General features: G+C 35.4%; 1 protein-coding gene across 1 annotated transcript; it reads left to right on the top strand.

The window, feature by feature from the left end:
- The first annotated feature begins 3,402 nt into the window (after window positions 1–3,402).
- Window positions 3,403–6,276, top strand: LOC125834277 (uncharacterized). Its single transcript, XM_049513441.1, has 7 exons — window positions 3,403–3,526; window positions 3,687–3,824; window positions 4,192–4,408; window positions 4,479–4,872; window positions 5,113–5,301; window positions 5,357–5,549; window positions 5,894–6,276. Exons 1-7 carry the CDS (start codon window positions 3,403–3,405, stop codon window positions 6,274–6,276), a joined length of 1,638 nt encoding a protein of 545 aa, XP_049369398.1.
- Window positions 6,277–25,051: the final 18,775 nt, after the last annotated feature.

The raw sequence follows: 25,051 nt of genomic DNA, 5'->3' as shown, positions 1-25,051 counted from the left end.
ATATGGGAACTAAGTATTCCCAAAGAGTAAATATTTTCATATTTAAGCAACAAAACCTTTGAGCTAGTTTTTGAGTAATTATCTCAAACCACATAAAGACTTATGTTTTTCAACATATGGGCTGAGTATATTTTGGGAGTAGTATTGAGCACCGATATGGGGACGAGTTCATAATTACTCAAGTCTCCATAAAACCATGTAACCAACGTGGGTAGAAAGGGTTATACTTTTTAGATGATTCCTTAATGCTTTTAGCATAGAGTAGCAGATCCACTTAGTTGAGGCGTTCCAAATCCCGGCAAGTTATAGGACAGTTCTGGCAGCGTGGGCGAGACGTTGTATCATCACATAGCTTATACTGATGACTATCGGTAAGAGAATCTCCCAAACAAAGTTTATTTTTGTATTCTTATATACAACTGAGATATTATGGTATTTTCCAATACTTTGAGATGTTATTTACTATTTTAAATGTTTTGTATAAACTGCACCTTTATTGTTGTTTATTTCTGTATTGAGTTGAGTATCCATGAGTTGAGTAAGGCAGAGGTAATTGTTTCTTTCAGATTTTAGTTCAAGATTATGTCATATTTAGTTTTCCCCTCGTATGCTCGTACATTCAATGTACTGGTTCCATTTGGCCTGCATCTTTTATGATGCAGATACAGGTAACCAGGATCAGCATCCAGTGCTCCGTTGATCCAGTTGAGCATTTCAGAGTCATTTGGTGAGCCTTCTTACTTTTCAGAGGATCACTTCTTATATAGTTTTAGTATTTCAGTTGTTAGGATGATCGGGGGTCTTGTCCGACATCTCTCATAGTATTAGAGGCTTCATAGACAGATAGTTATAGTTCTTTAGTCTTTGCATTTTAGTTGTTTTGTTATAAGACTTGAGTTGCCACTTTGGTGAGTTGGATGTTTAATTCAAAAGCATTCTAAGTTATCTTGAGACAGTTGAGTAAAGTTGCATTTGTTTTCTTTTATTAATGCTTAAAGTCTTTTGCTGAGAATCTAGCTAGGCCAAGGGTTCACTTGGGGTCGACAATGGTTCTCGAGTGCCAGTCCCGCCCAGGGTGTAGGCTCGGGGCGTGACACAAAAGAAATTTGGTATTTTGAGTGTAAAGTTATTTTACTACGACTTTAACGAATTTCGGGTCAATGAGACCTTGATTCATGTTTCGACAGTTCCATTGAGTCTCGAACATCAAATTTAGTTGGGTACCATATCTGGTTTGTGTACTCGAGGTTCCAAACGAATCTTGAGGGTAAGTTTGATGATTTTGTTGAGTTTTGTTAATTGTTAATGTTGTTGTCTGGTGTATGTAAATAGTTCATCGTGATCGTGATGCCAACCCTCCCAATCACAAAGGTATTTGATTGCTAAGCATCGCGATCATGTAGGTGAATTAACCTTTGCTTCTCGATCGCGTGGCTCTTGGTCACGATCGCGTAGCAATAGTATCGTGATCATCATAATTTGTGGCCCTTTGCCATGATCACGATAGTCAATTTATATGAGTTGAATGTTTTACTCATCGTGATCGCTTGTCCTTGGGGTTTCTATCGCGATGAACAATTTTTACCTGAACATAATGTTTTACAAAGGTCAGGGTTCATGCCCATTTCACCAGTTTCGAACTTTGAGAGCTCGGTAGAGGCGATTTCAAAGTGGTTTTTCGAGATTCTTTGATTGGGTAATGATTTTCAACTCCCCATCTTTATTACCCACTAATTATTGAATGATTTTTTTGGGTTAATATGAAAGGAAAGACTCAAGTATCAGGTAGATTGATTGAGTTTCTTAAGTCAAGTGAACCTCTGGACCCTTTGTTAAGTGTATTGAACCATGTATGTAATTGTGTGATTGGGAGTAATGGGAATTGATGAAGGTTTTGTATCTCTTGTGCTTTTATAAATGAGGAATAAATTCTTTTGATGAAAATATGGGGTTAAAGAAGAATTTTGTTCATATTGTGATAAATGGTGAACCCTGAATGGTTGAAATGTTGTATTGTTGTTACGTGTCTCAGGATCTGCTTTGAATGGGTCAGAGACTTCAGCTGATTATTAGGAGATTAGTTTTCTTTTAGTCATTATCCTATTAACTAGTTATAGTTGTTCCTATTTTATAGGCATGTTAGTAGTCTTTTAGTAGTCCATGTTCTGTGTTAGTTGTACTGCCCCTCTACTTATTTAATCAGCTTGAAGTTCAATAAAATTTATTCTTCAGTTTTCAATTAATCTTGTTGTTTAAGTTAAATTAATAACATTTGGTATCAAAGCCCTACTTCTTAAGGGACTTGTGTGAGACTTGCGAGGTTCTTTTCTGAGTGTTTATCCATAAAATATTCTCTGCAAAACACCATTAAAACAATGGAGAATGCAGGCTCTTTTTCTGCTATGGCTCCACCAGTTTTCGATGGAGAAAACTATCAAGCCTGGGCAGTAAAAATGCAAGTTTATTTGGAGGCTAGTGATTTGTGGGAGGCTGTCGAGGAAGACTACGAAGTGCATCCTCTGCCAGGGAATCCAACTATGGCTCAGATTAGAACCCACAAGGAAAAGAAGACAGGAAAATCCAAAGTTAAATCTTGTCTCTTTGCTGCAGTTTCTGCCACCATTTTCAGTAGAATAATGACATGTAACTCAGCCAAAGCAATTTGGGATTTCCTCAAGTAAGAGTACGAGGGAGATTAAAGAATTAGAGGAATGAAAGTACTGAACTTGGTTAGAGAATTCGAGATGCAGCGTATGAAGGAATCAGAAACCATTAAGGATTATTCTGATAGGTTGCTTGGGATTGCCAATAAGGTAAGGATACTTGGAAATAAACTTACTGATAATAGAATAGTTCAAAAAATACTTGTAACTTTACCTGAGAGATATGAGGCAACTATTTCTTCATTGGAAAATACTAAAGATCTGCCTAAGCTTAGCTTGGCAGAGTTATTGAGTGCACTGCAGGCACAAGAACAACGAAGAATGATGAGGCATGAGGGATCCATTGAGGGAGCCTTGCAAGCCAACTTGCAGTTCGGTTCAAGTGCCAGGGGAAACAAAGGAAAAGGAAAGAAAGGGAATCATGAAAACTACGAAGCAACACAGCGAGAAATGGTGTTACTGCAACTAACAACAACAGAGAAGGCAAATATCCTCCCTGCCAACATTGTGGGAGGAAAAATCATCCACACATCAAGTGTTGGAGAAAACCTGATATGAAATGCAGAAAGTGTCACAAGCTCGGTCATGCTGAGATTATTTGCAAAGAGAAGGGATTAAAACAACCAAATGTGCATAGATTGCAGACCAACAAGAAGATGAGCAACTATTTGTGGCCACCTGTTTCGCAAGCATAAATTCAAGTGAAAGTTGTCTTGTTGATAGTGGTTGTACGAACCACATGACCAGTGATGAAAAGCTTTTCAAAGAACTTGATATATCAATTAAATCAAGAGTCAGGATCGGAAATGGAGAATACCTCCCAGCGAAAGGAAAGGGGACTGTAGCAATTGAAAGTTACAAAGGTACAAAACTTATTTATGAAGTTTTATTTGTTCCTGAAATTTATCAGAATTTATTAAGTGTTGGACAACTCCTAGAAAATGGATTGAAATTATTATTTAAAGATAAAGTGTTCCTGATCAGTGATCCTAGTGGCAGGAAATATTCAGAATTAAAATGCAGGGAAAAAGCTTCTCCTTGAATCCATTGAACAAGGAACACATAGCTTTTCCAAGCCAGCTCACTGTAGCGGAAATGTGGCACAAAAGGTTGGGTCACTTTCATCACAAAGCTTTATTGTTTATGCAAAGGAGCAAAATGGTAAATGGTTTACCAAACATGGAGGAGAACCTCTCAAGTTGTAAGGCTTGCATGCTTGGCAAGCATACTAGTCTTCCATTTAAAAGTTCCACTTGGAGAACTATAGAAAAGTTGCAACTCATTCACACCGATCTTTGTGGTCCACAAAGAAATCTATCACTCAATGGCAACATGTATTATATTATTTTCATTGATGATCTAACAAGAATGTGTTGGATTTACTTTATGAAGTTTAAGTCCGAAGCTGCTGGAATTTTCATGAAGTTCAAAAGATGGATAGAAAATCAGAGTGGCAGCAAGATTTAGGTCACTAGGTCAGATAATGAAAGTGAATATACCTCAGATACGTTCAATTCTTTTTGTGAAGAAGCTGGAATTGAGCACCAGCTTACTGTCCCTTATTCTCTACAACAAAATGGAGTGAGTGAGAGAAAAAATAGAACAATCATGGAGATGTCGAGATACTTGTTGCATGAGAAGAATCTACCAAAGAAGTTTTGGGCTGAAGCAGCAAACACTGTTGTTTTCTTGCTGAATAGACTGCCTACACGGGCAGTGGAAGGAAAGACTCCATTTAAAGCATGGTATGGTGTCAAACCTGTTTTGAAAAACCTCAAGATATTTGGATGTCTATGTTTTTCTTATGTTCCACAGGTTAAGAGAGACAAAGAAGGCAGATTTGGGAATCTTCATTGGCTATAGCTTATTTTCTAAAGCTTATAGGATCTTTCAACCTCAAACAAACAAGATTATGGTAAGTAGAGACGTTCAATTCCTTGAAGATGAGCAATGGGAATGGAATGAGGAGTCTCGAGTTAAAAACCATAATTCACAACTTGATTATGATGACTTGGTGGATGATCAACCTATTAGGGGAACAAGGTCACTCTCTGATATTTATGAGAGATGCAATGTTGCTGTTTTTGAACCTGCAGGATATGAGGAAGCAAAAATGGATCAAAATTGGACAAATGCAATGAAGGAGGCGCTGACCATGATAGAAAAGAACCATACTTGGAAGCTCGTGGAAAGAGCCCAAGATAGAAAAGTGATTGGAGTTAAATGCATTTTTCGAACAAAGTGAAATCCAGATGGTTCGGTAAACAAGCACAAAGCTAGATTGGTGGTGAAAGGCTATGCCCAAGTTTGGGGAGTAGATTTTTCTGATACTTTTGCCCCAGTAGCCAGATTAGATACAATTCGGATGCTTTTGGCTATTGCGACACAGAAAAATTGGAAGATTTTTCCAATGGACGTGAAGTCTGCTTTCTTGAATGGTCTACTACAGGAAGAAATATATGTTGAGCAGCCAGAAGGGTTCAGCGTACCAGGACATGAAGATATGGTTTATCTGTTAAAGAAAGCTCTATACAGACTAAAGCAAGCTCCTAGATCTTGGTACAGCCGAATAGATAATCATTTGCTAGGCTTAGGCTTTGAAAAAAGCTTAAGTGAATCGACTCTTTATGTCAAGAAAGTTGCCTCTAACATCATTATTATTTCTCTGTATGTCGACGATTTACTTGTGACAGAAAAATAATACAGGGCTGATTGAAGAATTCAAGGAGGAAATGATGAAAGTCTTTGAGATGACTGATCTTGGCGAGATGACTTATTTTCAGGGAATGGAGATCAAGCAAACTCAGAATGAAGTTTTTGTTTGTCATAAGAAATATATGAAGGAGATTCTAAAAAGATTTAGAATGGAAGAATGCAAGAGTGTAGGTACTCCAATGAATAAAAAAGAAAGCTGAAAAAGGATGATGAAGCTGAACTAGTTGATGAAGGAGTATATCGAAGCTTAATTGGATGCTTGATGTATCTCACAACAACAAGGCCTGACATCTTGTTTCCTGTGAGTGTTTTATCAAGGTTTTTAAATTGTGCAAGTGAGTTGCACATGATGGCCTCCAAAAAAGTAGTTAGGTATCTTAAGGGAGCTCTAACCTATGGCATCAAATTTAGGAAAAGTCAGAATTTCAAACTCCATGGATATTTTGATAGTGATTGGGGCGGGTCAACTGGTGATATGAAAAGCACGTTTGGTTATTGTTTCACTTTTGGATCAGGTTGTTTCTCATGGTGCTCAAAGAAACAGGAAATAGTAGCACAATCAACAGTTGAAGCAGAATTCATCGCAGCAGCAGCCACTGTTAATCAAGCACTATGGCTTAGGAAAATTTTGATCGATTTGCAGCTGGAGCAAGTAGAGAGCACTGAGATCCTTGTGGATAATCAAGCTGCTATAGCCATATCCAAAGATCCCGTGTTTTATGGAAGGACCAAGCACTTCAACATCAAGTTTTATTTCTTGAGGGAAGTGCAGAAAAATGGTGAAGTGGTTTTATTCTATTGCAAAGCAGAGAATCAAGTGGCAGACATTTTTACAAAGTCATTTCATGTTAGCAGATTCGAATTTCTTAGAGAAAAGTTGGGAGTTTGTAGCTCTTGATTCAGGAGGAGTGTTGTTACCTGTCTCAGGATATGCTTTGAATGTGTCAGAGACTTCAACTGATTATTAGGAGATTAGTTTTCTTTTAGTCATTAGCCTATTAGCTAGTTATAGTTGTTCCTATTTTATAGGCATGTTAGCAGTCTTTTAGCAGTCCATGTTCTGTGTTAGTTGTACTACCCCTCTACTTATTTAATCAGCTTGAAGTTCAATAAAATTTATTCTTCAGATTTCAATTCATCTTGCTGTTTTAGTTAAATTAATAACATGTATTGACTTCCTCTTGATATTATGCCAAGATTATTTGTATTGGCTTCTTATTGTAAGGATTGTTATCATCTCATCGAGCATTTGTGTATATATATATATATTTGCATTGATACTATAATACACTTGTGATGATGCCTTGTAGAAATGATGAGAAATAAGGGATGGGCTACACACTCAATGGAATATTCTATAATGAGGATCGGGTTATGCATTCTGTGGCAGGTTCATGGAATGATTTGTTTTCCATGGGACATGGACTAAGGTACAATGAGTGTGTATCAGTACGATAGACATGCACCACTCTATATGACACTGCACTGCATTTCATTACACTATATAACTTGCTCCTTGTTAATTGTGGATGATGATATGATATTGTGAATATTGAAATATTGTGAAAGACTGTGGTGATATGACTATATGTGTTGAGGTGCAAGTTTAGATGTTCCATACGTGCTCTACTATTATTGAGTGAGAACTGTTGGAGTGGGTTCATTGACTTTATTATGATTTTAGTTGTGGAGGTTCGGATGGTGCCGTTGGAGTACTTGTGTTTAGTATTGCATTACTTTGAGTTATTTAGGTTTTCTTGCTAGGTACCATTGTTGTTTACTACTCACTACCCTTAGTTCTACACTTGTGTAAGTTACGAGACTGGATCATCATGATTACTCCTTCTTCTCTTCTTCGTCCGAGGCTTATTGTTGAGAGTTTTTGAGGTAGCTGCGTCTTTTCAACGAGCACCTTTAACTCTTATATTATGTTCTTGTTTTGTTCTAGAACCAAAGACTTTCAGATTTGTATTTTTTATTAAATCTAATGTAAAAATTAGAGACTTGTACATGTGACACTAGGTTTCGGGGTCATTTTGAGTTATGTTATATTTGTCCACAATGTTCTTGATATGCTAGTCCTTTATTCTATTTTATTTCTGCATTTACTTCTTCTGTTAGGTTTTAGGTTGACTTGTCTTGATGGGATAAGACATGTACCATCACACTCGATTTTTGGTAGTGACATATAGTGAGAACAAAAAAGGATTTATTTAAAGAATTCCCAACAACTACAGCTAACAGAACATGTCCTTTAGAAAGCTCAAGTAGATCTGGAGACTACACTATGAAGAAGAATTCTGGAGATAAAAGACTGGAATTTAGTGGTTCTTAGAAGGAGATAGAAATACCTGATTCATTCATAGCCTGGTAAATGAGAGGAGGAACAAACTTGCAATCAGTAGAATTATGAAAAGCCAGAGAGTGGAATGAGGAAATAAAGCAGGTAACATTTGAGGGGAAAACATGTTTCCAATACAAATTCTCAAGGGAAATAGAACCTAAGGACTTTTCATTACTCTGCCACATTTTAGAGTTGATCACTAAAGAAGATAACAATAATTTAAATGTTGGCCCTACTAAAGATGAGGTGAAGAAAGTGGTACATGACCTCATTGGAGATAGCTCTAGTGGCTTTGATGGTATAACTGGAAACTTCTACTAGAATTCTAGGATATTATTGGAGGTGATGTTTTAAAGGTAGTCAGAGCTTTCTTTTGATGAAACATACTTACCATATCTATTACATATACTAATTTTTTTTCTTCTTATTGTCTATAAAGGAGAGAGTGCAATCTTTCTATAATTTAAGTACCGATTAGTTTGAGTAATTTTCTGAATAAGGTGATCGCTAGAGTCATTCATAATAGATTGGAAGAAGTCTTTTTAAGATTATTTTCGAAGATCAATTTTGTTTTGTGAGGGGAGAAACATCAAAGAGAAAACATTATTGGCATAAGAAATTATTATTGATATCAAAAAGAGAGAGAAACTTGCTAATGAGGCTATAAAACTTGATATAGCTAGGCCTTTGAAAAAGTCTATTTTTATTTTATTTTCCACCTATTCTTTGGAGTCCGTGTTTGAGCCCCGACTAAATTCGTATCGCGTATTTTATGGCCCATTTAGAGAAGGCTCTCCCAACAAAAAAAATGCATACCCAGGGCTTGAATCTGAGATCTCTAGTTAAGGATGAAGCAGTCCCACCATTGCACCACAACTCGTGTTGGTTATGAAAGAGTCACTTTGTTATTCCTCATTCGTGTACTTCAAAAATGGGGTTTATCATGCATTGCAGGGACCATGTTGATTATGAAAGAGTCTCTTTGTTATTCCTTATATGGTAGACAATATTTAGAGACTGGTGGTAAATAATTGGTATTTTATTTTCATTAATAGATAGACTCGTTGTTTCTTTCACTCTACTAGGGGTAAAGTAGGGTAACCCTTTGTCTCTTGATATGTTCATTCTTATTAATGTTGATGTTCTTACTAGGGCTGTAAAAAACTTGTCCTACAACACTGATTTCACGAGCTTTGGTATGCCTAAATGGATTTCAGACCTAAACACCTAGCCTACATTGATGACATCATTATTTTTTGTGTCTCCTAATAAACTGTCTCTTCAACTGATTAAGGCTACACTTTGGGAATATAAGAAATTCTGGGCAATAGATTAAGGAAAATAAAAGTTCTTTCTATGTGTATTACCAATAATATCATTCAAAAGGTAGAGGAGATTACATGTTTCTCAAGAGTTAAGTTTCCTATAAAATACTTGGGAAACCCCATTGGCCATGCCGGGAATAGGAAGAATCATTTCACAAAAAATATTAAGAAGGATAAGAATAAATCGCAAGCTTGAAATATAAAGAAAACACGGAGGAGTGAGATAAGATTTGATGGATGTTAATTAGTTTTGGAAACTTCTCAGAAAAAAGTGCACGCAAGGTTGTTAGGCAAACCAGGAGTTTCCACAAATAGGTAAATTAAAATCTTAGGACGAATGAAGATGTGTTTAGATAAGGCAATGTCCTTGCAGATTATTTACTAATTTAATTTTTCATTTTGCAGGAATAAGAAAATTAATACTCATATTGTTTTAGGAGGTTCCACAAATAGGCATAAAGAACATTAATATGGACTAATGATATCAAATCTATGAATTTGAAGTTGTCAAAACAAGAGATTTACTACTCAGTGAAATAACACAAATGTAAATAAACAAAGCAACAAAACAAAACACCAAGAATCACCATAGTCCAACATACAATATCAAATAAAAAGTGAGATATAAAAACTTGCAACAAATATTGATTTTTGTTTAATTGTCATTTTTTGATTCCTTGCAAGAGTTTGTTTTATTTTTACTTTCTTTTCTCTTTTAATTTAGCTTAAATTTAAGTGTAATTGTAAAATCATAATCTTAGGTTGAACGGAGATGTCTTTAGATAAGGCAACATCCTTGCGGATTATTGCTAACCTAATTTTTCAGTTTGCAAGTGTAAGAAAACTAATATTCTCATTGTTTTAGGAGGTTCCACAAACAGGCGTGTAATGACCCAGATTGGTCATTTTTGAACTTTTTCCATAAAAACTTCTATGTCACCTCTCCCGATGGTTACATCGAGTCATTTTTGGCTGGTTTGTAAAATCGGTTTTGAGTAAAAAGTTGTGAAGTACGGAAATTTTAGTGTTTTGAAATGCTAAAGTTATTAAAAAGTGGTTCTTAGTGTCTTTTGTAGTTTCGAGTTTCGAAATGGAATTCCATCGATTTAATTAGTCTTGAAATGTGTAATTTGGTCTAGGAGAGTGTGTCAGTTTCGGAGGTATTTTTTGTGGATTTGAGGTCCTTAATTGGAAATTATTGAAGATTTTAGCCTTTGAGTTGACTTTGGTCAACATTCAGAGTTTGGTTACTCATATCTGATTTATGACAGTTCTGTTGTTTCAGGGATGATTTTAGGCCTGGTGGAGATCTTGGTTGAATTTTCAGAGGCCCTGAACTTGATTTAGCTTTTTGAGGCATTATGTTTGTTTATTGGTGACTTTCACTGGTTTCGGGTAAAGGAGACCTCTCATCCGTGTTTTGATGGTTTCATTGAACCTGGAACATCAAGTTTAGATAGGTAGCATTTTTGGTTTGTGTGTACGGGGTTCCAAATGAATGCCAAGGATCCATTCGGAGAATTTATGCCTTGTAATATTTACTGGTTTTTTTGTTCTGGTGCCTGATTATTTGATCATCGTGATCGTGAGGACCTTTCTCATGATTGTGTGATATTGCGTTAGTATGCATCACGATTGCGTGGAACTTTGTCATGATTGCAATGGTCAAATTAAATGAGTTGACTGACTTACTCATCGCAATCGTGTGGCTCTTGGTCGTGATCGCGAAGAGCAATTGAGACCTGAACAATTCTTTTTCTACAATTGGAGTTCCTTGTCATGTTATCCATTTTTTTAACTCTAGAAGTTCGAGTGAGGCGATTTCAAAGTTTATATTCACGATTCTTCGATTGGGTAATGAATTTCGACTCTGCTTCATTGTTATTACCTATTTATGGCATAATGAGTCGAATATAACTTCATTGTTGAAATGGTTTTCACCGTTGGTTTTCAAATCTTTTGGGTAACATAATTTTGTATCAATTTTCAAATTCAAACCTTGTATTCAGAAACAGGTTTTTGAGTCGATTTGACTCCATTTTCGAATTGATTGAAATGAGTGTTGTTGGTTTTGAAATCTCATTGTGAATACTTGTTTGATTATATTGTGTTGATTTGGAAATCGTTCGGAAGGAAAAAGCCCAAGACCTGGAGTGATTTTTCATCGATTTAGGCAAGGGAACTTCTAAAGCTTGTTAAAGCTCGTAAAATCTTGAATCCTCCTTGTTGTATGTGTTGGGGAGTAATGGTAATAAGGTGATAAATTTAATTGCTCAAATTGAATAACCTTAATGATAGAAAGAGGATTAATGGAAAAGGCAATGTCTTGATAATATGTAATTGAATAATGTGAATTGTCTTTGAGTATTGATGTTGAATTGGTTGTTGATGAAATGCTCGATAGTGTTGTTGTGAATACTTTTGATTGATGAACTTGATACTTGTGATTGATAAACTTGATTATTGTGATTGATCAACTTGATCCTTTTGATTTGATGAATTGTAATAGTTGGAATGCGATTATGGAATCTTGTGAACTGTATATTGTGAACTGCAACGTTGGGTTGTTCTCTATGCAGGTATTAGTTGTTGTGGTTCAGTTGGAATAAAAAAGTTCTCGTATTCTTGTTTAGCTTTACCTTGTGAGTACCATGTTGTTTGCTGAGTACCGTATTTTTGGTACTCACTCCTTGCTTCTACACTTGTGTAGGTTCCAAGCCCTGATCCGCTGCATGACCCGTGCCTACACCCTGAAAGCAACACGACGTATAAGATTCCGAAAAGCCTCATACAAGCCTCATAGCATTCATAACATTCGATATAAGGAAAATGGTACGAAATTAAAACTTTTCTTTTATAAATCCAACAATTGAAAACATTAAATCAAGCGAAAGTCTATTGTCTCACATGGCCATCTAAAATAATATCTTGAAAACTAATGTAGGGTCACGGCCCTTTACAATGAAAAGACTAAAAATATCTATTACATGAAAGAAATGGAACATCAAAAGTACTTGTCCTCGATCTATGAGGACATACCACTTAGCCTTGGAAGAATCTCAATCCAAGCCCTTGAACTAGAGAGAAAGTAACTCACTTGCCAGAGCCTACACTTGTAGTAAAAAAAAGAGAAATATGGGTTAGCACAAATAAGTACTAAGTATGATAATCATGCAAAAACCATGCTTAAAAAGGACATTTTATTTGAAAATCATGTTTTATGCAAATTTGATAAAATTTCATGAACATAAGTATATGAGGCATAATAAAAACACATAATCAACATACAAGTCATTTCTTCACATTAGAACATAATCAACATATAAGTCATTCCATCACATTAAGCTTTCACCTCAAGTAACCCTCAAGCTATACTTTGTGCAATGTATGAATAGCGTCCCATACCACCATCCACACCAAGTACCACATCAAGGCCACCAAAAGTGAACTTACCATTCATCTTTTTCACCTTTAGACAGTACTCATACTTAAAGAATATAAACATTTCATAAGTCATATCATCACATAAGGACCATCTTCTAGGGAAAATCTAAGTCATACTTGTGCAATGTGCAAGTAGCATCCCATACTACTACTCACACTAAGTACTCCTTTGAAGTCACCATAGACAAGGCACATTCATATTCAATAAGTCATGACAAGGAAGTAACTCATAATACAATCCAAGTAAAGCATACATCATTACATTAAGTACATAAGTCAACATTCTTCATTAGTTTCATTAAGAGCACCTTAATTCATTATACATTAAACCAACATTCTCATTAGCATCATCATAAGAGCACATTCATTTCATTAACATTACATTATAAAGGAACACACCATGACTACTCTCAAAGCTTGTGCAATGCATAGATGACATCTCATACTACCACCCACACTAAGTAGTGCATTCTTGAGAAGTCATAGTTCATTAACATTCTTTGTGGGGGTAAGCCTTAACCGACATTGACCATGTGAGAAATTCATGGAATCCCAATGTCACCGTCACCAGATAGGGGATTCCTACTTGCCTAAGGTAGGATCATTACTTTTTAGCTTAGGTGGATCCACTAGCTAATATCCTATGTGGGCACATAGTTATGGGATAGGGAGATTTCTTCTAGATACTCCGTCTCAACTCACGTGAGGGCATTCATCTCAAGAGATTGCTACTAGAAACCCCGCATCAACTCACGTGAGGGCTTCCATCTCATATCACTATCCACTCGGTGCTTAGCATTATTCCCCATGGAGTACTTAACATTCATTACTTTCATTCATTATTATAGGATAAGAGATTGTTACTAGATACCCCCACCTCAACTCACATGAGGGAATCCATCTCAAACCCAACATTCATTCATTGGATAGATCATCGATTCAAAAATGAGAATTGCCTTTCAACTAAGAATCCCTATATTGTGAGAAAGTCCTTTCACAACATGTCATTATCATTCATTAGTGTACAATTGAGAATAGCCTTTCAATCAACACATCATCATTAACATAATATTAAAAACTTCATTCATGAATGTTGGTATGTTAGAATAACCTTTCACATATATCATCATCATTCATTCATAAGTGTTAAATTGAGAAATAGTTTTTCAATAATAATACAATAGCATTCTAAACATGATCATAATACTATCATTGAAACCACACACATATACTTCACATCATGATCCTTCATAGATCCTTCATGAAATTGCCCTCCAAGGCGATACATCAATCACAACCCAAACATCTAAGATACTACAATAGATAAAGGACTTAACATGATTCAATAATCAATTCAATATAGAGATAAACAATTCAACATACATTCAAGATCAATCAATTCCCAATCACAATTCACAACTTAAGAATTTGGGGAAAACATGGGTTCAAGGAAGAAATCATCTTAATTCATCTTTAAATCCAAAATTCATTCATCATTCAATGCAATAAAGCTTTTGAAAAACGTTTGGAATCGAACCTATGGCAAGATTGAAAACTAGGGTTTTTGGGGAAACATTGGAGACTTGAAATCACTTTTGAAATTGGCTCTTTGAAAGAAACTAAGTCAAGGATAAAGACTACCATACCTTTAATGGAAGAAATACACAAGAATCCCTTGAAAAACTTGAAGTCTTGACCTTGGAAGCTTGAGTCCTTCACCTCCAATGGAGGTTTCTAGAGAGAGAACTTTTGGAGAAGAGAGGTTTTTAACTTTGGGATATTTTTGAAATAATGAATTGGAAATATGTTTTAATACTTTAAAAACCCTTAAAATATCTTAATAAATCAATAATAACCGTCCATTAGCTAAAAAAACCAAAGGATGAATTTACTAAGTTTCCCATCCACTTGGCTGAAAATTGCAGCAACACAGTGGTGATCCACGAACCCCCACCTACGGACCGTAGGTGGGTCCATACTCCGTGCTGCTGAGTCGTGGTTTGGTTATGTGGCTTGCCATTTGGGACCTTGACCCACGAAGGCCATCCACGGGGCATGGATGGACCTATGGGGCGTAGGTCCCATCCGTGGATCATCAAAACTTGGGCAGATTTTGGTTTCTTGGGGTCTTGGGGGTTAGGCCTTAGGGTCTTCCTCAAGGACCCCTAGGGTGGTCCTTGGGGAGTCATACCTTGACGTTTAACCCCTAAACCCCTCAAACTAAGCTCGGGACAACATAATACAACATGAAACCCCACAACAAACTCACACGCACACTAGTTTGGCTCTAGTTCCACCTATTCGTTTTACGGGTCGTTACATCCGCGTGATTACTCTTCTTTTATCTACATCTGAGATTTTTCTATGGACACTTGAGAGGTAGATTCTTATCATTCCGGGGGCCCTCTTGTTCCTTATTTAGGTGATTGTTCTATTCGAGAGACAAACATTTGAGACTTGTATTTATATTTCAAACACTATCATTATACATTAGTGACTTGTACACGTGACAATCGGGTTTTGGAGATATTTTGAGAATGACTAAGTTTTTCCGCACTTATGTTATTGATAGTTTACTTTTTGCATTTCTTTCACATTATTTGGGTTAGGCTTACTTGTCTTGGTGGGATAAGACGAGTGCCTTCACATCTATTTTTTAATCATGACAAGCCAAAAAGATTACAATATGGATAAAATTCAAATGGTAAAAGGGCCGAGAATTCCCCCAACCTATAGCCTATAGGAACACCCTCCTTCCACCTTTTGGTCTAAAATACTCTTTACCTTTGTGTTTTGTTCAAAAATATCCCCTTCCATCTTTTGGTCTAAAAAGACCCCTAACCCATTTATTACTGAATTGAATTCTTTTATTAATTAGTGAAAATTTTTATTTGTTCTACAATTTTTTATTGATTCAAGTTCTTAAGATTAGTCCATCTCAAAATATTTAAAATATTTAAGTCTAACGTAAAATAAAAGAAATAATATCTGAATACTTGTCTTTTAACATACAATACCAAATAACAAGTGAGATCTAAATACTTGCAACAAACATTGATATTCCTTTAATCGTCAGTTTTTGATTCCTTGCAAGACTTTGTTTTATTTTTCTTTTCTCTTAATCTAAGTAATACATAAGTGCGTGATTGTTAAATTAAAACCTTAGGATGAATGGAGAATGTGTTTAGATAAGGTAACATCCTTGTTGATTAATTGCTAACCTAATTTTTCATTTTGCATGTATAAGAAAACTAATATTCACATTGTTTTTAGGAGATTCCACAAACAGGCAAAAACAACATCAATATGAATAAAAGTAAAATTTCAAATCTATGAATTTGAACTTGTAAGAAGAGATTCACTACTCAGTGAAATAACACAAATATAAATAATCAAAGAAACATAGCAAAACACCAATAAATAACAAGTGAGATCTAAATACTTGTAACAATTATTGATTTTTCTTGAATTGTAAGTTTTTGATTCCTTGCAATAGTTTGTTTTTTTCTCTCTTTTAATTAAAGTAAAATTTAAGTATGTGTTGGTGAAGTTAAAACAAGTGGAGAGGCATATCTATGTACCTATATAAGTAAATATTTATTTATATTGATACTCAATTTCGTGTTTAGTTAGTGTTGCCATGGGTTTGTTGTCGTTGTATCAGTTCCATAAATATGTATACTTAATTTCTTGTTAAGTAAACTAAAGCCCACCCACTATGCATTCCAGATATATATATGTTTTTTTATTAATTCATTTCATTACACTACACTTTTATTATGCTTTATATAATTTATATATTTACTTCATGAAACACATAATTAAAAAATAATTAGAAGTTGATGGTAGTACGTAAATATGTATATATCCGATGAGTTTGGGGTCGAAGGAACCAGTAAGTGAAAATTTGATAGCTCCAGTAGTAGTGGAACTGCGCAAAATTCGAGCGTGTTTTTCTTGGTCTCTAGCCTCCAACTCATCCACTGTAGTAGTGCGATTCATCGGAACTAGTTTTTCCAGATGGAGAACACCCGAACACCTGAAAGCAAATTTCCAAATGAATTAAGACTGTAATCGTAATTACAACTAGTACTAAAAAACTGCCAAAAAATGACGGCCAAAAGCCATGGATTGCGTCGCTTTTTTGGTCAAAATCGACAAAAAGCGACGGACTGCGTCACTTTTTGATTATTTTTTTTTAGGAATTTTTTTTAAAAGAAGCAACGGACTCCGTCGCCTTTTTAAAATTTTCATTTTTTAAAAACTTAAATTAACATTCAAAAGTATCTAAATCACAATTTAAAGACTTATAAAGTCTTTCAAAATTCGTTTTAAAATTTCAAAAAGTTCATAAATTAAAAGAGACCTAAACTAGGGAGTGGGATCTACATAATCATCCTCATCACTGTCGTCGTCGGTGACCTCGGGAGCCGAAGTAGTAGGTCGACAAGTGAGGTTCATCACTTGTTCTTCGATTTGCTGAACGGTCTCACTCATGCTTTGTTGTTCAGCTACTCTTCTCCGCTTCGACTCTGCCAGAGCCGATGTAAGTTGTGCTATGTGAGCCGACATAGTAGCAATCTGAACACCGTCAAGTGCCTTGACTTGACGCGATGATCCAATACCTTTTAAGTTTGACTAGTCGTCTTACATCATTTCAAGAGCCTAGACCATAGCATCTACCGTTGTGTGTCCCCCCACTACTTTTTCTTTCCAAATTTGGGTGGATAGTTCAGGTGTCATTTCGACCGAACTATCTAGATTCTCAACGACGTACTGATGAAACTCATTTTGCATATTAAATATAAAAATTGACATCAATATATATACATATCATAAATATATTCACTATTAATATATATTATTCATATTAAATAACTTACAAAAGTTTGTTCAACCCTTTCTTCCACTCACACATCCGAATCCGACTTATTTTCTTTCTTCCTGACATGAGTCTTCTTGAAAACTTCCGGTCCAATGGGAGTGCGCCCCAATTCTTTTTCCTATAAATAAAAACTGAAATTTATAATGATATATATGAATCAACTAATTATTTATTTAAAAGTTTGAATTAGAACTTACCATCTGTCTTACAATTGTTCCAACGGTCATTGCACCTCCGGTGTGCATCGAGCCACCCTTAAGACTGCCTCTAGCCTTTTTGGGTTGTTCTGACATTGCCTTAAACTTATGTGCCTTCCAATACATACGTAATTCATCAAAAACATGAGGCAACATCCAATCCAGACGTTGATCAGTAGCCCAAACTTACTTTAGCCAGCTAGACAGTCTGGCGGATGCACTCCTCTCAAATGTGGTCGTAATGACCAAATTGTACCTCGGCTCCCAAGTACACATAATCTGAAAAAAATTGAATAGCGTTAATTGGATTGATAGTAAAAAATAGTAAAGTATACTAAACTTAACTAAAATATATATACCTTAAATTCATTAAACATCGCCTGGCGTATACTGTTTGGAATCTCGCTCCAAGAGTGATAAGACTGTGTATAAAGTCTTCTAACACAGTTTTTTAAAGCCCGAACAACATCCTTTGTAGGATGCCACCTGCAAAACACATAATAAATATGTTAGTTCATGAAGAATATATTCATGTATAAGAAATAAATAAAATAAACTAACAAATAGATAACAAAACAAACTTACAATGATCCATCCGGCTCAATCATGACTCTACGAAGTCTGTCCTTCTGGCCAGGAGCTAGAGCAGGCACCTCATCATCTGGTGTAGCACTAGGTCTAGCTGTAGATGAAGGTGATACATCAGGATGCAAAAAACGTTGAGTCAATGGAGGCGTACCGATCATAGAATCTGACTGCTCGCTACTAGAATTTCCAATCCTTATGGCAGATAACTGAGGAGATATAACTATGGGAGATGGACTACCATCCAATATCCTACCTGCTGATAAGGGTCGTGGTCGACGAATAGCTTGTAAAGGTAGGTCCTCGTAGCGTCGTGGAGGCAACAATTGTGAAGTAGAGGAAGCACCGACTAATCGACGGTAATTAAGATAATATTGTCGAGGATCCGCTTTACCAAACGGAACAACAAATAAATGAGTATCATGGCTGATGCGCTCTGGCGCAAAAGAAATAGATCCTGCAATATCCTCAGGATCTATAGGTCTCCTAGACTTCTTCTTTTTAGCCTGTTTAGTCTGGCTAACTCCAAGATGCTCGCGATGTCTATCACTGTAACCGCCTGATGACATATGTATGCAAATTTACATATATAATATCTAAAAATCATAAATTAAATAAAATTAGCAAAATACACTAACTTACATATATACTAGCTTTCATTCTACACTATTCCTCCTCGCTTGTTTCAATTCCATCATTCTTCCATTCTTCCTCCTCAGTTGTTTAATTTTTCATTGTCATCCCATTCTTCGTCATCAAATGATTCATTTTCCTCATTTTTGGATATTTCTTCCTCAACATTCATTATCTCACATCAGATACTTTTTCTAATATCTGTTGAGGATGTTGTAGTGTGGTTTCCAATTCAACATCAACTTGTTGTTGAACAATTGCAACATCATTTTGGTACGCCACATCAAAGACATTGTCAATTTCAATTCTTCCCACATGCTTACTTTTAATAACAACCCACCAATCAGCTTTGTCTCTACGCAATGGATGTGGAGCATAATACACTTGTTTAGCATTTTCTGCAATAATAAAAGGATCATAACTTCTGTATTTCCTTGTGTGCTTAACTTCAATTATATTATGTTGATGGTGCTCCTTTGTGCCTCTATGTGATGGGTCAAACCACTCACACCGAAACAATACAATCTTCTTCTTAGGCCAACCTGAATACTTCACTTCAATAATCCCATGAATGACACCATAATATTCAATAGTTTGGCCAGTACCATCAACATTACCTTGTATATAGACACCAATATTATTTGTTTTCTTGTTCCTAGAAACCTTCAGTTTGAAACTTAAAACTATTGACACGATACTTATTCATTGTCAGTACTTGAGATTCAGGTCCAAGTGCTACTTCTTTCAGTAATTGCAAATGTTGGACACTTGAGTATTCATCGTAAACCTACGTGATTGTTATTTCAAGTAATATAATTTAGTATAACATGTATATATTATTAAATACTTAGTGATTGAACACTTACATAGTTCCTCAGCCATTTGGAAAATTCTATATAGATGGCTTTATTACCCCATGTTTTTATGAACAAGCTGATCATTTTACATTCAAGTATTTCGTTAGTTAATGAACACTTATTAGTATGTAATTTGATAACATATTTTTAACACTTACTTGACATATGGTTGAATATCTGGACAATTAAGAAAAATATGTGTCACAGCTGATTGCATTTCCATATCGGTGAAGCCTCGCTTTCCACACTTTTTAGATCCTCGACCATTTTGATTAAAAATTGATATCGGTGGAAATGAAGGATCAATATTGCTTTCATCATTACGATTGGGCTTGTTTCTCCTACATGACACATCATCAACAAAGTAATAAGAATAAAAATCACCATTTTCTCTCCCAATATGACCTTGAACAACTGATCCTTCGATCTTTCTCCTTTGCTTAATTGTTTGCTTGGAACTGCCAATTTTTCTGCATGTATATATGTATATATATGTTAATAAAAGACTTGGTGAATATATATAACTTAGTGAATATTTCAAATGGATACCTCTCAAATGGATACATCCATCTTGTTTGAACTGAAACTCCGAGGCGGGCCTCTTGTACAAGATGAATTGGAAGATGCTCCATCACATCAAAGAAACCACATGTAAATATCTTCTCCAACTTAGTAGTAATAACAAGAATATTTTCCTCCATCATGTCTAAACTACTCTCCAACAACTTTTTAGAACACAAATCTTTAAAAAGAAGACTTATCTCTATGATTGATTTCCATATCCTTTTGCGTAGATGGCTAAAAGCTATCGGAATTAAAGTTTCCATGAACACATAACAATCATTACTTTTCATACCTATCAATTTTCCTTCATTCATATCAGTCCGCTTTCCTAAATTCGAAGCATAGCCCTTCGGAATCCTCAAATTTTTAACCCACTCACAAATTTCACGTTTATGTGAATGAAAAGTTGGCTTTGGGCTTAACTATTGTACCATTTTGTAATTCCTACAGCCATAGCTCTTTTCCCCTACAATATTCCTTTATGTCCATTCTAGCTTTTGGATTGTCTTTTTCTTACCCTTAACATTCATCATTGTGTTAAACAAATAGTCAAAATAATTTTTTTCAATGTGCATCACATCAAGATTATGTCGTAGCAGATTGTCCTTCCAATACGGCAACTCCCAAAGTATGCTTTGTTTGGTCCAATTATGTTCAATGCCATATCTAAGAAGTCTAAAAGGTGAAGCTTCTGTAACTTTAGGTAATTGAGAAACTCTGTCCCAAATTAGATGTCGTGTGAGTAATGGAGGTGGGGAGTAACTTTCAACCTCATTTTTCCTAAATGCATTTTTCATCTTTCTAAACTCCAATTGGCAAGAACTGGCGATGACAATCAAATCATGTATTTTTTCTCCCATGTTTTAAACTGAATGCCTTACTATTTTTCATGCAATACGGACATGCTAGCTTTCCAGTTGTCATCCAACCAGAAAACATCTCGTATGCAAGAAAATCATTAATAGTCCACATTAAAGAAGCACGCATAATGAAATTCTGCTTAGTTGATATATCATAAGTAAAAACGCGTTCAAACCACAATTGTTTGAGCTCATCTATCAATGGTTGTAGATAGATATCAATTAAACTTTTTGGATTACGGGGACCTGGAATAACACAACTTATGAATATATAGGGATTGGTCATGCACATTTCAGGATGAAGATTATGCGTAGTAAGAAATATCGTCCATCATGAATAAGGTGAAGCAACATTAGAGAATGGTGTTAAACCATCTGCACACAACCCCAATCTAACATTTCTTGGTTCACTAGCAAAATCAGGAGATACATTATCAAAATGCTTCCATGCTTCACCATCAGATGGATGAGACAAGACACCCGACGTCCTTCTATATTCACGATGCCATATCATATGTGGGGCAGACCTCATCGATGCATACAACCTCTTTAACCTAGTAATGAGAGGTAGATAATGCATCACTATAATCGGGACCATCTTTCTTGTAACATCTCGCAAGTTGAAATAACTAGGAAGAAGCTAAGAATTGGAAATAATCATTCTTGGAAAGAATTTAAAAATCTGGAAAATTTGTTAAGTGTGTTAAGTTGAGTTTTTGGTCAACTTCAAACAACCATAACTCATAGCTCAAAATGATTTAGGTGTGTTTCAAAATATTGTAGGAAAGGTCATGTAATAATCTTTCGAAAGCCGCTGAGTTTGCGCAATTCCGAGTTCGTATGAGTGGGTTATGCCCATTGGAAGTTGAGCTCTTCAAATAAGGAAACTCCAATCCGGAATTTTGAAGGGTAGTATAGTCTTTTCCTTACCCAATTAATTAAATTTTGGTTTTAGTAATTTATTTTGGTGTCTAAACTGAGTCATTTCAGTTTACGAAATTAAGAAATACGCTAGGGCTTTGAGAGAAGAGAAAAGAGGAGAAAGGAGAAGTGAAACTCAAGATTCGTCAAGTTATTGTGATTTTGGTTGTGGAATTCGCCAAGGATTCAATCCTATAAGGTATGTGAGACTCTCATAGCGTTGGGTTCATTCACCCATGCGCCAAACATGTTTAGTTTAGCGAAATTCGTTCTAGAAAGATTGAAAGTTTGATGTTCTTGATATGTATATCTTGAAATTGTTTTCATTCTTGAATTGGGCTGAATTGAGAAGTTTCTGAGATCTTTACGGCGACTTTTAGAGTTGTTTTGAGTTAGGTTCTTGGATACATATGTTGGGTATCTGAATCTAAAAAGAATTTAAGAAAAATAGTCGAGTTTAGGCGAATTGGGGCTGGAAAACAAAGAATGAAAAAGTTGAGCTGGTTTTGACATGCAAGTCCGCGTCGCGGACTTGCTCCCCTAGTGAACAAAAATCAGCTCCGCGTCGCAGTTGGGACGCGAACTCCTCTGTATCAAAATTAAATTTCACGGTCAAATATTTAAATACATCTCGGCGTCGCGGACTTTCTCCAAGATGATGATTTCTTGATCATTTCTCATGTTTAGCTATCTAAAAACACTCCTAAACATCATCAGATCTTTCCTATCACAAATCACAATTCTTGAATCCATAATTCAATTCAAGGAAAGTTAAGAAAAGTTTATAAAGTTTTCGAAAGTCTTTTACAAACATTTTAACTTTGTTTTAAGACTTAAATTTCAAGTTGAGTAAAGAGTAAAGAGTAAAGATTGAAGTTCATTTCTTCAAAGGTTATACGGGAACTAAGTATTCCCAAGAGTTAGAAATGTTTTCACATTTGAACAAGAAAGGGAACATCGATTCCAAGAGAGCTTTTAAGCTAGGTTTTGAGTAATTATCTCAAACCAAAGAAAGAAGTTTGTTTTAAAAATATATGAGCTAAGTATATTTTGGGAGTAGTATTGAGCACCGATATGTGGATGCGAGTTCATATTAACTCAAGTCTCCATAAACCATGTAGCCATCATGTGTAGTAAAGGATTATACTTTTTAGATGACTCATTCATATGCTTTTAGCATAGACTAGTGGATCCACTTAGTTAAGGCATCCTATATGACGGCAAAGTATAGGACAGTTCTGGCAGCGTGGGCAAGACGTTGTATCACCACTTAGGCTCATAGTGATGGTTGTCGGTTAGATAAACTCCCACAGAAACTATATTGCTTTATTATACAGCTACAGTTGAGTTTGTTATTGCATTTCTTTAACGAACTAAATTGCTTTCTACTGTTTTAAAAGCTTTCTATATATTGCTTGTGTTTTATTGCTTTATATTGAGTTAAGTTATTCATGAGTTGAGAAGAGCCAATGTAAGTGTTTCTTTCAGATTCTTTTCAAGCCTATGTTATGTTTAGCATTCCAACTCACATACTCGTACATTTAATGTACTGATGCCAGTTTGCCTGCATCGTCTTATGATGCAGACGCAGGTAACCAGGATCAGCATCCAGCGCCTCGTTGATCCAGTTGAGCACTCAGAGTGAGTTTGTGAGCCTCATTGCATTTTGGAGGACTCCTCTTTCTTTTCTTTCAATATTTCATTATTAGAATGATCGGGGGTCTTGTCCCGACATCCCTCTTTGTTTAGAGGCTTCATAGACAGTTAGTAGTTCAGTTTTCTTTACATTATCATTTCATATGTTAAGACTTGAGTTGCCATTTTGGCCAAGTTGAATGTTGACTTTTAAACATTCTAAGTTATTTTATTAAACCATTGAGTAAGTGCATTTGATCGTTGTAATAATGGTTAGAGTCTTCTGCTGAGTAAGTAAGCCAGGACAAGGGTTCACTTAGGGCCATCAATGGTTCTCGAGTGCCAGTCCCTCCTAGGGTGTAGGCTCGGGGCGTGATATTTTCAGCCGGAGTCCTCTTATAACGAGCATGTCTACAAAACTTACAATTTTCTGATTCACTATCTGTCTTGTAAAACAACATGCAGCCATTAACACAACAATGAATTCTATCATACGTCAATCCTACCTTGGAAACCAAATTCTTTGCCTGATAGAAGTTCTTAGGTATGTTAAACTTCGGATTAACTAGTTCACCCAAAAGATCGACCGTTGAGTCCATAGTTGTATTAGGAACATTCCAATCTGATTTAGTATTCATTAATCTAACCGCAACTGACAAGGTTGAATGCGGACTCCCTTCACATAGTGGACGACTAGACTTTTCTAATTGATCATAGAAGCGTCTTGCTTCTTCATTAGGAGCTTCATCAAAATATTGTTCGGGTTCCATCCCACCTTGAACCTCGAAAGCATCATTGATCATTTCATGAACCCTATCATGTTAGACCCTATCCTGTTCAACCCTAATTTAACCATGTGGTGCAAGCATATTATATTCATCCACATGCATTGAATTATAAAACATACCATTCAATCCATCTCTTTCTCCATGATCAATCCATACAAAATATCTAGGCTTATATCCATTATGGTACAAATGAACCATAACTGTATCTGGTTTTAAAAAAATTAAGCACTTACATGCACTACAAGGACACCTAACCAATCCATTATTCTTGAAAACTTCAATTGTCATTGTATGTTCAATAAAATATCTAACACCGTCAATAAACTCAGGTTTCAAACCATCACAAGTTTCATAATGCATATTATACATCCATAAATGATGATCCATCTACAAAAAATATAGATATTCAATTATATTATAAATTTAATTTAATAATAATTTTACTACACTAATTCATTGTTAACATATATTTATAATAAGTTCAATTTCTAAATTCAAGTTCATATTATAAAAGTTATAAGTTATATATAAAGTGCAAATCCAATAATTAGTTATATATTCAAATTCTAATTAAGTTCATTCAACATGGAAATAAGCAACTGATAACCGCTAATATTGGTGGTGGATCATCAAGT

The sequence above is a fragment of the Solanum verrucosum genome, unplaced genomic scaffold, assembly GCF_900185275.1.
Source record: "Solanum verrucosum unplaced genomic scaffold, falcon-dt-bn FXZP01000026.1, whole genome shotgun sequence".
Classification (NCBI taxonomy): Eukaryota; Viridiplantae; Streptophyta; class Magnoliopsida; order Solanales; family Solanaceae; genus Solanum; species Solanum verrucosum.
This window is presented reverse-complemented; position numbering and strand designations above follow the sequence as displayed.

Bases quoted from the DNA above. Each gene is read 5' to 3' on its own strand.
- LOC125834277 (XM_049513441.1), top strand. From the start codon at position 3,403: ATGACCAGTGATGAAAAGCTTTTCAAAGAACTTGATATATCAATTAAA. The intron at 3,527-3,686 runs GTACAAAACTTA...ATTAAAATGCAG, and splicing joins AGCAATTGAAAGTTACAAAG to GGAAAAAGCTTCTCCTTGAA. The intron at 4,409-4,478 runs GTATGGTGTCAA...TATGTTCCACAG, and splicing joins AAGACTCCATTTAAAGCATG to GTTAAGAGAGACAAAGAAGG.